We start from the raw sequence: 12756 nt of genomic DNA on the forward strand, positions 1-12756 counted from the left end.
TCTCTGCATTTGGTTTCACCCACCTCCCATGATTCACCAAAGCAGGATATAAAAATTCATTTCAGAGGTTGCTTTGGTTTTTCAACTGGTTTGCGGAAGCTGTAAAATTGTTTCTCAAATCTACTCATTTTGATTTAATATCCAATGTAAAACATGCTCTAATTGTGCAATTGTGACTGTATAAATTTAATTAGTTTTTTTAAAAAGTTTCAACTTTAATTAGTTGATAAATGTTATCATTACGGTTGTAAAGACAATGTGGTATTGTGTTTAGAATGCTGAAATTCTTCAGATTTTCATCTGCCATTCTGGCGATTGTTCATACATTCAGGTGGGTTTTTAAAAATCTCTGGGCTTAAAAATCATCTAAAATATTTATTTTTAACTTTTATTCCAGATTTATTTCAAGTACCAAAAACAATTTTTAAGAATTTTAGTAAACAATAACAAAACTGATCTAGACCTGAGGTGGGCAACATTCCATCAGGCATATTGTTTTATTACCATAATGACCATGAATACCCAGCATATAAATCTCAAGACATTAACCTCCTGGGGTCGAGGGTTCCCCCCTCCCCTTGCAGATTTGAATGATAACAGCGAAAAGAACTTAAAATGCTCCTTCATACGTGATCGTACATATAAGAGTAATACAGCATTTAAGCACTCACAATATCAACAAAACATTGTGCTTTTGCAAAATAAAGAAAACAAACAGGGTGTGCTTTTAGTCGTCTCATTCTCCGCGCATATCTGTTTGAAACACGTCACTAAAATTAACTGAAACTCAGCGAATATTTGACACACACACATGAGAGATATATCTATAGAAATTTTGACATGTCTACTTTTAAACGAAGTAAGTCATGCCAAAAACAAATATTATGTGACAAAGTAATCAGTATGAAACCAACGCGATGTCAAGTCTTGGCCGTCTGCCTTCATTATCTCTAATGTGACCACGCCCACGTGCTGATCGCGCTTTTGATATTACAATCGTCCACGTGCGACGCGCGCATGTAAACGCCCACATCACAGCAAACAAAGCAGCGAGACTTTTTCTCAAGTTCATCTCGGCTACTTCGCTTCTGGAAGAACACGCGCTGAGAGGAATAAGACAGAAAGAGCTTTGGATTTTCCTCAGAAGAACGTGCCGGCTTGATTTCCAGTGGAGAATATCATTTACACTAGTAAGTCTTTTTTTATTAGCCTCCTTGCATTAGTTGTTATTGTGTTACTGTGACATAACTTATACATATTTTACTAGTTAGACTTTTTCCAAACTATGATTCGTGACTAAATGTATAATCAAGTGAAACATTATGAAGATTCATTCACTGCATCTAATGTCTCAGGATGCCAGGATGTTTTTTTTTTATGTTTTGTAAAATAGACAGCAACGGTAATATGAGTTATAATGTAATTAAAAAATAATATGAGTTATAATGTTAGAGTAAGAATGTTTTACTCTCTGCTCGCGAAGATCTTTATAGCGTGCTTAACAATAATAATTTATTTTTAGCTTCTGTTCGGGAAAGGGCCCCAAACCACCCTCGGACCCCAGAGGGTTAACATTACAAGCACTGGACTAAAACACACCACATGGCTATCAGGAAGGGGAATATCTGTTGTTTTCAAACTAAACAGTTTTACAATGAATAAATATTTATGCATTAAATAATATATTTTATATAGTTACATTAAGTTTTTTTTTTTTTTTCTTTCAAATATTAATACCACTAGTGTCTGTTACTTAGATCATTTCATTCCTGGCCGCTGTCTGCTTGTCAATGGTTTTGCCCATGGTATAAGCTGTTACCTCTGTTACCTCCAGCAGATGTCAGTTATGCACTATATAGTATGCGATCTGCCAATTAAAAAAGAAAAAAAATAACAAGTCATTATGCAACTTTAAGCTCTGTGTAAGAAAATGAAAACACACTATTGTACCAGGACAAGAAAAGTATGAATTAAACATTCTATAATGTTAAACTGCCACATATAAAATATTCTATGAATGTTTTCCAAACATTCGCATTAAGTTATAAAAATATTCTTTTTGAATGTTTTTTTTTCCACACAATTTTGGTTATGTGGGAACATTCCATTTTACAAGCATTATGAAAATTATGACTTTGAATGTTCTGCAAACATTCTGAAATAAGTAGTAAAATCTAAAAAAAAAAAAAAATGGATGAATGTCCATTTAAAACTGATGTTCATTTAGTTCATTAGTTTGTTTCATTGTATTTAAGCTCTGCATTCATTTTAGTTCTTTGTCTGTTGTCATCATGTTTAGCTTAGTTTATTCTTTTTCTGTATATTTTTTGTTTGTTTGTTTGTTTTTTGAGTTTTGTGTAATTAAAGTCTAGCTGCTGCATTTAGATTCTTTTTTTTTTCATCTTTATTTTAAACAATCCGTGACAATAATTCAGAATGAACACACTGGTTTAGTTAATTGAGTCAAAGAAACATAGCATATAATACACAGACAAGTTGAAAATAGACATCTGATTATTTTTCACTGTAGGCATGAACACGTACACTTTATTTCTGTCTCCAAACATTTGTTTCTTGAAAGCTGCCATTGTTTTACCAGAAGCGAACGGCTTATTTTGGCCTATTTCTTCTAATCGTCACTAATGGAAAAAACTGTAGTAAAATAAATTTAACAGAGACTGTGATGACTAGATGTACACAAATATATGCATGTCTGGCTGTGAATATATGCCATTGAATATATGCTGTCTCTCATGGGCAAAAGCTCTGATCCAGCATTCTGTTCTTCTAATTCCTGCAAATTGAATTACTTATTTTTCTCATTTTCTCACCTGAACAAAGTCCAAACAAAGTGACCACCATTCTTGGTCGATAACATGTTGAGTTGCATCAGCCTTGTTGAATTCCTGTTTGTGTATGTTACCGCGAGTCTGAGTATAAACCGACATCACTGATCAAATACACAACAGAAAGAGATTTATCTTGTGATGCAGCTTCAGATGTATTGCCAAAAACAAATTTCCCTTGAAAGGGACAATAAAGTATCATCGTCACCATCATCATCATAATTACCATCACAAAAAATTATTAATGTTGTTACATTCAAACAACCAACAGCGTACTGAGTTCAAAAGAAAAGTTTAAAGGTACTGAATATCTCACTGCATTTGGCATTACTACAACTACACTATAGTGCTATTAAAGGGGTCATGAACTGCCTTTTTTATTATTTTGTACTGTTCTCTTCCATTATTGACAAACTATTTTCCTGTTTGCCACTGTAAAGCTGCTTTGACACAATCTGCATTGTATTAAGCGCTAAACAAATAAAGGTGACGACTTGACTCTGAGGTCCACTTGTAATGTTATCCAGATTTGGATTTTTACATCAAAAAACTTTTTACATTAAAAAATGTTATCAAGATTTTTACATCAAAAACATCATAATGTAGAAGTAATAGTCTATTTTCTGTGATTTGTTTTTGACCCCCCTCATCAGAGCGCTCTGTTTGAAAAGACGTGGTGGATTGTAGACTTGGAAGTAAACGCCCACTGCTATGATTGGCTAACAGTTGTGTGTGATTTAGGTTAAAAATGCATAAATAGTCAAGTCACCTTTATTTTTATAGCACTTTATACAGTACTGATTGTGTCAAAGCAGCTTTGCAGTGTCTAACAGGAAAATAGTTTGTCAATGATACAAGAAGACAATAACAGTCATTTTTCCAGCTAAAGTCAGTTCATTAATGATTCAGTGATGTTATCATCCAGTTCCGCTCTCTTCCAATAGTGTCTGTGCAATCAGTCAAGTGTCCCCAACTAAGCAAGCCAAAGGCGACAGTGGCAAGGAACCAAAACGCCATCGGTGACAGAAATGGAGAAAAAACCTTGGGAGAAACCAGACTCAGTCGGGGTTCAGTTCTGCTCTGGCCAGGCGAAACCAGCATGTCGTGGTTTAACTCCAGGCGGCAACACAGGTGCAGAAGACTTGTCTGGTTCCCGTGGTCTTGTGCCGATGATCGTCGAGGTGACGAGGTCTTCGCAGGGGATCTGTCTCTGGGGCGCATCTAGTTGACATGGTCTCCGCTGACATTCAGGGCTGTAGAGGTCATCTCTAGGTGCTGATCCACCATCTGGTCTGAATAAGTACTGGATCCGGGTGACTGCAGTGACCATCTGATCTGGATACAGACTGGATCTGGTGGCTACGGTGACCTCGGAATAAGAAAGAAACAGACTAATACTTAGAGTAGATGCCATTCTTCTTACGATGTAACGAGTACATTGGGTTTTTATGGGAAGTGTTCCCGGTTCCGGTTGTCCTAATTAATGCAGCCTAACAATCCTTTAATGGATTTGAATTATAGAAATTTATTATGTGTTATGTGTATGCCAAGTTGAAGAGATGGGTCTTTAATCTAGATTTAAACTGACAGAGTGTGTTTGCCTCCTGAACAATGTTAGGTAGGTTATTCCAGAGTTTGGGTGGCTAAATAGGAAAAGGATCTGCCGCCCGCAGTTGATTTTGATATTCTAGGTATTATCAAATGGCCAGAGTTTTGAGAAAGCAGTAGACGTGAAGGACTATAATGCGATATGAGCTCACTCAAGTACTGAGGAGCTAAACCATTCAGGGCTTTACAAGTAATAAGCAAGACTTTAAAATGTATTCGTTGTTCAATAGGGACCCAGTGCAGAGTTGACAGAACTGGGCTAATATGGTCATACTTCCTGGTTCTAGTAATACTCAGTACATATCAAATGATCTGTAATAACAGACAAAGCAATAGTGAGCAATAATTACTGTCAGATCCAATTTATTCTGCACAGTATCGTCTTTTACTTTCAATGTTTCTGAAAATCCTGCTTCGAATTGTGTTTTGTTTGTAATTGAATCCGTGGTGAAATAAAGTGAATAAATGACCAAGTTCTTACTGAGGCGGTCTGGATCTTTATTAAAAATAAAGTTCATCCGCTCTTTCCTAATGTTGGGATCAGAAGGAAGGCGATGCAAAGACTGTGTTTTTCCACAGCATGGCTTTGAACAGCGTCTTGTTGTCTTCAGAGCATCTTTATCGTTTGATATCTGTGTAGACCTGCATTCGCCTCTCTCGTTATTTACACTACATGCGTTAATCGGTGGGCGGAGCTAAACAGGCAATGGTGTAGAATCGGTGGGCGGGGCTAACGGGAAGTGCTGTAGAAGCAGGCGTTGTGGAGGCGGGGTTTAGCCACACTATTATATCCTAAAGTGGCACATTTCACAACTTGTCGTTTTAGCAGACTGGCTTCAATATAAGCTGTTTTTAGACTAACAAGAAAGTTTTGAATTCTGAAACTTACAGGATGTTTTTATAGTACAATAACCTCTTAAGAGATCAAAAGATCAAGGGAATTTTGATTTCTCAGTTCATGACCCCTTTAAGTTTTATCTGAGTTTATGCTAATCAACAAGTACATGCTGTCGTTTAAAACATACACAATGGAAAAATCTTCAAAGCATAACCATAACCCAGAAACTCATGCTGTGTTATATGTGGATTAGGACCCACTGTTCAAACAACCAAACCAAATTCAGTGTGACAAGAGCCACAAGATGGAGCCAGCTCACTACAATCAAAAGTGTCATTTGGTGGCATAAATTGCATGTAAATGGTAAATGCTAGAGATACAAAATTATTTTTTTAACATAAAAAGAAAAATAAATTGATAAAGTAAGATAAGTAAGATATAAATTATTTCACCATGCACGTACATACAGCAGTTACACAAGTCAGGTGGGAATTGCCAGAAGATAGTAATTGTTTTGGCCAAAAGTTCTGTAATTAATCAATTGTATACTTTCTAACATTTAAAACGTGACAACTTTACCTGATGATAACACAATTCAACAGAAGTTCTGTTCATCTCAGGCTCATGATCCACGATCACAGTCATAATAAACTTCAGTTTATTGCCAGTTCCTCATCAAATTCAAAAGAGTGTGCATGTTGAACTGAGAGGTGTCATTGGCTAGAGACGATTTGACATTCTATGCCATAGGTATACTTCATTTTTTTATACTTCATTTCATTTACATACTGTCTGTTGTTTATGCCCTGTAATCTGAGCCTAATCACAGGTATGTCATATATGAGGTATGTCATATCTGAACCCAGTGTAAGCTGTGCAAATGACAAATACACACACAAAACCAACCTGTATGTTGCTTTAGATGAAAAAGGTTTGCAAAATACATAAATGTTTAGTCAACGAGGTCACAGCATCTTCTCAAATGTCTGAGAAACTTGTCTGATGTCAGGCTAAGAAACACAGACCTTGTCAAACTTAAGATTGTGAATGTTATGTTTGTCAATATATTATTGTCAAACCACACTTGGCTCAGAAAAAAACAAAGAAAAAAAAGTATATTTTATTTCTTCCCCCTGCTTGACTATATGTATATGTATAAAAGTATTTTATTAACATTTACTGATACTGTTTATTAACACAGACAAAATGATTTTATAGAACACAAATAAATGATTGTGGGTTAGATTGGTATTAGAATCCTGACAACCCTTCTCATCACATTTCAGTGTACACTTCTGGTGGTGGGGAGGGGGCAGGTTACAAAATATTTTACACATAAAACAAAGCTAAAAGAATAAATGTCCACGGGTTTGTGTGTGCTTGTGGGAGCCTCATCGCTCAACCAGTGTAAGACTCGATTTGTTCAGCTCTGATTCACAGACAGCTTTATGTGCATCAGTATGTCCTCATCTGCTGTCCTAAGCTTAAGTCTTCACTGGTACAATCCTTTGACCGTACTAATATTAAACATATTATAGAGCAATATCACTTTAAACTGATGAAAATGTGTTAGAAAACTGAATCTTAACTGAATCTTTCATATGTGTGAATTACAGCATTCACAAAGACCCTGGTGTGTCCATGTGTGTAGTCTGACACTTCTGTTGTTCATGCTGCTTTTCACCGTCCTGGATTAAGAATCTTTGGTCTCCACATTAATAACAACTATAACAATATAGCTGAAAGCAGCAATGAAGGAGCCAAGCACAACAGTGGCAAGTCAATTCAATAGGACATTATTTAAGTGTTATCTAAGCGTCAAAATGACTGAGACGCAAATAATTCATACTTAAATAACTAAGACAATGAGACAGATTTCAAGAAGACAGTGTGAAGACAAAGGGAATCCTGCCAAATAAACATTATCACAAAAATGTGTTACTATGCCGCATGGTTGAACAGTTACAAGCAAAAGAAAAGTGAAGATTGAACTGTTTGATGCTATTCAGTTTAAGAGACATAAGCTAAATTTGGTCCAGGGACGTCACAGAATCCCCCAACACAAGCAGAATATGAAAATGATCCAACACTGCAGGTGCTTGGCCCCTGCAAATAAAATGTACACACAATAACTTACTCAACAGGACCACAACAGTCTCTTTAAACAGCATATTGATTGAAACAGCAACACAGTCTATCAACTTCACTGAATCTTTTGTGATAAAAACAAATCTGAACAGCAAGCAAACACAAATATACTACCAGAAAATTCATTGCAGCACATGATAACGTGAGTCCTGCACCTTCAAACGGCTCGTGCTCCTCATCACTCTCTCAGCAACACTTGGTAGTGCTCACTCACTCTTTCTAACAGTCACTCTCTCATCTGCTGTCGACTCTGTCATGCAGTATCAATGTTCTATCTCTATCTCATGCTGAGGAGGGATGTGTCCCCTCAATGAATAAGTGCAGAGAAGGAAAACAAAACATGATTGTTATGTGGCTTTGGATAAAGAATGAGGGGCTGTATAACAGCACTGATTGTTTTAAGGATCTCTCAAGGTGATTAAAATGATTCTGTATGTGGTTTCTTGTGTGACTCATGTGGAGAGCATCTCTCGTCTCTTCGATCTTTTGCTCTGTCATTTCTTCAGTCATTTTCTAGGCATCTGTCCTGCTCTTAAAAATCAATAAACATAAGGAATGTTTGTCAAGTAGATATTACATTAGAGATGAAAAACATATCTCAACATTAAAAAGGTAAATGACATTGGGTTTATTATAAATATGATTGTGTCCTTCCAGTTGTGCTTGATTGTGCAGTGCAAAGAGTGGAGTGCTATTGAACCCAAATTGTTAGAAGTAAATCTTTGACTATGTATATTTAAGAGATATGGCTCTGAGTGTGTGCCCTACTCTTGATTCAGGGAGGTATTCATCGCAAGGTTACGGTGTAGATTTGGATTCTGACTGTGTCTGTTGCGGCTCCGAACAGAGGAGAATGTAGTGTCACACCCTGGAACTTTGCACTTGTGAAGAAGCCGAAGGTGCACCGTTTTGTAATGAGCCCTGAATGTGCCTTTGTTGCTGTAAACTTTCTGACAGAGATGGCAGATGATGGGCGACGAACCGTTCGTCTGCTGACTGAGGCAAGGTGGAGACGCGGCCGCTCCAACGCTCAGCCCATCGCAGCTCTCTTCACTGTCCTCTAGAGGGAGCCCTTTCTCACTGCCCACGTCTGAGTCCCAGGACGAATGGGCGCTTCCTCTGGTGCTCAGGTCCAGCACCGCTTCATTCTGCACAGTGCCCTCTACTGGCTCAGATGCTCTCTCCAGCGATTTACTCATGGGGAAGACGAGGCCCGTACGGTGACTCTCTTTGAGGATGACAAACATCTGGCTGAAGGGCTCTTTGTGAGGGAAGTCTGGATCCTCTTTGCAGAGAGAAGATGTTCCTGAATTATCTTTGGTCAACAGCCTGTGGTGCAGATTCAGGTTTGCACTGTGTCTAGAGAATTAAAAGCAAAAATGTTTGAAGAGAAAACAACATGCTTTTGTTTTTAACTATTTTGCATGTATTAAGGCAATCCTCAAACTCTTAGTCCTAATACAACAACACAAAAACTGTCATTTGCTTTTAAAAAACTGCTTGGTGTAACGTATTACACACACATTCATTTCCCTCAAGCTTAACCATTTTACCTGTCTCTGCTGCGACGGGACGGAAAAGCAGCATTGCAGCCATCCACAGTGCAAATGTGCATCTCCTTTAAGTGCACGTTTCGATAATGCATTTTGACACTGTAAGGGTTTTTAAATGTCTTACTGCAGATCTCACACGGGTGCGCCTGCTCGTCTTTATCATCTGGACATAGGGTCTCTGGGTCACTGCAGCTGTCTGCAAAGTTTTCACTGCTGTGTGTGAAATGGGCTGGTCGGTGGCCACAGAGCTGGTCTGGCCGCGAACTGCATGCTGGTTCGTCACATTTTGATGACTCCCTTTCTTTCTCATCATTCTGTTTAGTGTGAAAGAAAGAAGTAGACGACAGTGAGACAATACGACTGTCCCCCTGAATCAGTTTGTCCCATTCTGTGTCCTGTGAGTCGGGGCCGAATCGAAAGCCACAGTCCACAGGTTCGTGCCCCATGCTGCTAACTGTGTCTGTACAGGGGCTAAGGGCTGGAGTCTCCTCCTCGGAAAAACCCTCCGCCGTCAGCTCGTCCTTCTCGATTTTGATAGGCATGCTGGACTTTCTAGACTTCTTCTTGGGCACGGTCTGCATGTGACTGCTGCTCATGGGCACCGAGGAAGACAGAAGCGGGAGAGAGGGCAGGCTGCCCGGCGTATGAGCCAGCTCGGCCGGGGTCACCAGGCTCCGATAAAAGGGAAGCACGGGCTGCACAGTCTTTAGATTGGGAAAGAGGATGCCACTCTGGCTCATGCTGGATAAAGAGCCGTGGAGCTTGTGCTCTGAGTTGCGGATGATGAAACTTGAGATGGTCCTGCTCTCTGAGATGGCAGCAAAATCTCTCTTCTCACCCTCGGCTCCGTCCTCCTGCCTTGGGCTCAGACCACCCCGCAGGTCCTTGTCACGATTATTGCGGTTAATGGGCATGTGCAGCCGCGGGTTCGGGTTCGCACTGTGCCTGTTCCGACTCCGTAAGGAGCTGAAGACCATGTTGCAGCCCTCGATGGTGCACTTGTGTTTGATCTTCAGATGAACGGCGTTGTAGTGTATCTTCAGAGTGCCTTTGTCGTAGAAGGTCTTCTCGCAGGCACTGCAGAACACGCGACCCTTCTTCAAGGATCCGCTCCTCTCTGCACACTGCACCTTGTTCTCAGGAGACATGTGTGTGATTTCAGAAGTATTGGAGGGCGTGCAAGGTGAGGAGGGAGAGGAGTTTCCACTCATGTTAAACTCTTCTGACTCCATCTTTGGAGATTCGGTGTCCAGCAGCACCTCTACTCTCATGGGGCCGGAGTCAAACGGGCCAGCGCCATCAAGGCTCACTTCGGATTTCTCCTGTCTCGTCTGTGCCTCCTGGTGGCTAGAATCAGTACTGGAGCACAGTAATGGTGCCGGAACAGAATTCAGCAGTTGCAGTGGCAGCATGAGGGCCATACTGTTGACTAGTGTTTCAAAATGGTGTCCGTTACTGCAATTGGGTGATTCTGCTTTAGCCGGCAGCCGCACAGAGCGCTGCATACTGCTTTCGATGAAGCTGCGGATGTCAGAATTGGTCCTTGTGGTTGGAACTACGACTGCCTGTCCCTCCTTATCCTGCAGCGCCATGAGCTCCACGATGGACTTGGTCTCTCCGAAGCGCAGGAATTGCTGCAGCGTAATGATCTCCTCTTCAAAGGTCATTATGGCCCAGCGGTCCAATACCTTACTGGTCACATCCTAGACACATACACACAAGGAATATCATTTGCATTATGAATTCTAAGCTAAGAAATGTTCTACACTTGGGCCCTAAAATACTCCATAACTTCTGACAGATTGACAGAGTTACTAAATAACAAGTCATCCATACATCTAATGCATGTGGACTTGAGAGGTCTAATTACTGCAGCACAGCGATTCATTCTGGAGCATAATTTTTCTTCATTTAGATGATGTGGGTTTCCCTGTCGAAGTAGGAGGGGAGGGGAGAGATCAGAGGGGAGTCAGGCAAGTCTTTCAGTCCGCCTATAATTACTCTTGAGTGCCAGCAGGCTTTGAAAATCATGCAGCAGCTTCATGTTGTAACCAAAATAAATATTTCATCATACAACATTCACCTGGAGGTCTGAAGAGGCTTTAACTATACATTCTCCACTAGAGGAACTACCATGAATTTAATTCAACCACCTGAATACTTGATAAGCAAATAGAACGAAGAAACCTCAGTGGCTCACTACTGGATTTTTAAGGAAAAATGTGACAAAACTGTAATTATCCATCTCAAACTGAAGTGTGTTTTTCTGCATGTCAGGTCAGTGTGAGTCAAGTAAAAGGATCAGATCGACAGCAGCTCACCTGAAGGACGTAACCGCGGATGTAGTCCTGGAGAGTCCAGTCCAGTGCATTTAGGATCTGAATAACCTCCTCCTGCTTAAGGACACTGAAGAGTCGGTCCAGCAAGATCTTAAGACGCACTGGAATCGCCTGAGTCCCATAAAGCATCAGACTACAGATGTCAAATACCACATTGGAGTGAACAATCTCCACCTGGCTTCCTTGGTACATGTGATGAACCTTCAGCTTACTCAGAGCTACAATTCAGCAAAACAGACACTGGTTTACATGCAGAAATCAGCAAAGCATCTCTATATGTTTCATGAAAGCATTTCTGTCATTCATATCTGAATGTACGTATCTGTTGTTGTTGTTTTTTTTAAGTGACTTTACGTGTGCATTTTTATACATTTTAAAAGAATTCTTCATGTTGCATATGCATTGTAATAAAAGTGTGCTTTAATAGATTTGCTTTTGTGGATGAGAATTTACAGACAATATTGTAAATGTAAAACAACGATTACAACAAAAAAGAAAGGCAATATTAATTTAGACTGATTTAGTATTGAATGATTTATTTGTTTATTTATATTTATTCATATTTTATTATACCAATTGAAAGAATGTTGATTATCACGACAAAACATTTTTTTCTGACTTGTCCCTCTTTTTCTTTAAAGAAAAGCGCAAAAACAAAGGAGGCATTTACTATGGAAATAAATGTGGGAAAAAATTGTCAGGATTTAAAAGCAGAAATGTGAAGCTTATTTTATAAAAGCACTTCAATTCTTATGTTGCAAGTTGTGTTATTTGAGCTCATAATTTTGATGGTTGTTTTAGGCATTAAATTGTCATGGAACCCAGTTTGTAACATTGGATTTAAATCTTCACAAAAAAGGTTAGTAAGCATTTCTAAAAAAATAAAATCATCTTAACATGCACTGTCTTGTCGATATAATTATGCCTCATTCAGTGTAACACAAATTTTTTAAAGAAAACATCAACATAATTAATCAATTGAACTTAACTTGAATTGAACCCAGAATACTCATTTAAAGTGCCGTTCAATAGGAGAAGGGACAGAGAGTCGAAAGAGAGAGAAACAGACAACTGTTAAGAGTGTTAAATGTGGTCTGAAGTTGTGTGAATGTTTGTGTGAAATGTAATATTGTTTAGAATGTGAAACTCACCATGGGCGACCCAGCCGTGCCTGCAGTGCTCACAGAGACGCCGCCTCAGTTTACCAGGTTTGAAACTGTCACAGTTACAGTTCACCACCGTGCAGCAAATAGCCTGTCAAACACACACAGTCATAATGTCACTGAGCTTTAATACAGTCCACGCATTTATTCATCACAAATAGCCCATCTTCTATCTGATATGCAAAGTTTCATACATTCACTTTTAAATACGCTTGTGTGTGTGTGTGTGTGTGTGTGTGTGTGTGTGTGTGTGTGTGTGTG

At 39.3% G+C, this 12756-nt stretch overlaps 1 protein-coding gene across 1 annotated transcript in view; it reads right to left on the reverse strand.

Moving 5' to 3' along the window:
• Nucleotides 1-6426: 6426 nt before the first annotated feature.
• The window catches only part of LOC107703938 (zinc finger protein basonuclin-2-like), a 9772-nt gene continuing 3442 nt past the window's right edge, over nucleotides 6427-12756 (reverse strand). Inside the window, exons 2-5 of the mRNA XM_016506748.1 lie at nucleotides 12484-12586; nucleotides 11315-11550; nucleotides 8994-10696; nucleotides 6427-8799 (exon numbers count right to left, since the gene is read on the reverse strand). Coding sequence (XP_016362234.1) covers nucleotides 8205-8799; nucleotides 8994-10696; nucleotides 11315-11550; nucleotides 12484-12586 — 2637 coding nt within the window. The 3' untranslated portion in view covers nucleotides 6427-8204. The remainder of the gene's footprint in view (nucleotides 8800-8993; nucleotides 10697-11314; nucleotides 11551-12483; nucleotides 12587-12756) is intronic.

Source organism: Sinocyclocheilus anshuiensis, unplaced genomic scaffold, assembly GCF_001515605.1.
Source record: "Sinocyclocheilus anshuiensis isolate Anshui unplaced genomic scaffold, SAMN03320099.WGS_v1.1 scaffold1059, whole genome shotgun sequence".
Taxonomy (NCBI): domain Eukaryota; kingdom Metazoa; phylum Chordata; class Actinopteri; order Cypriniformes; family Cyprinidae; genus Sinocyclocheilus; species Sinocyclocheilus anshuiensis.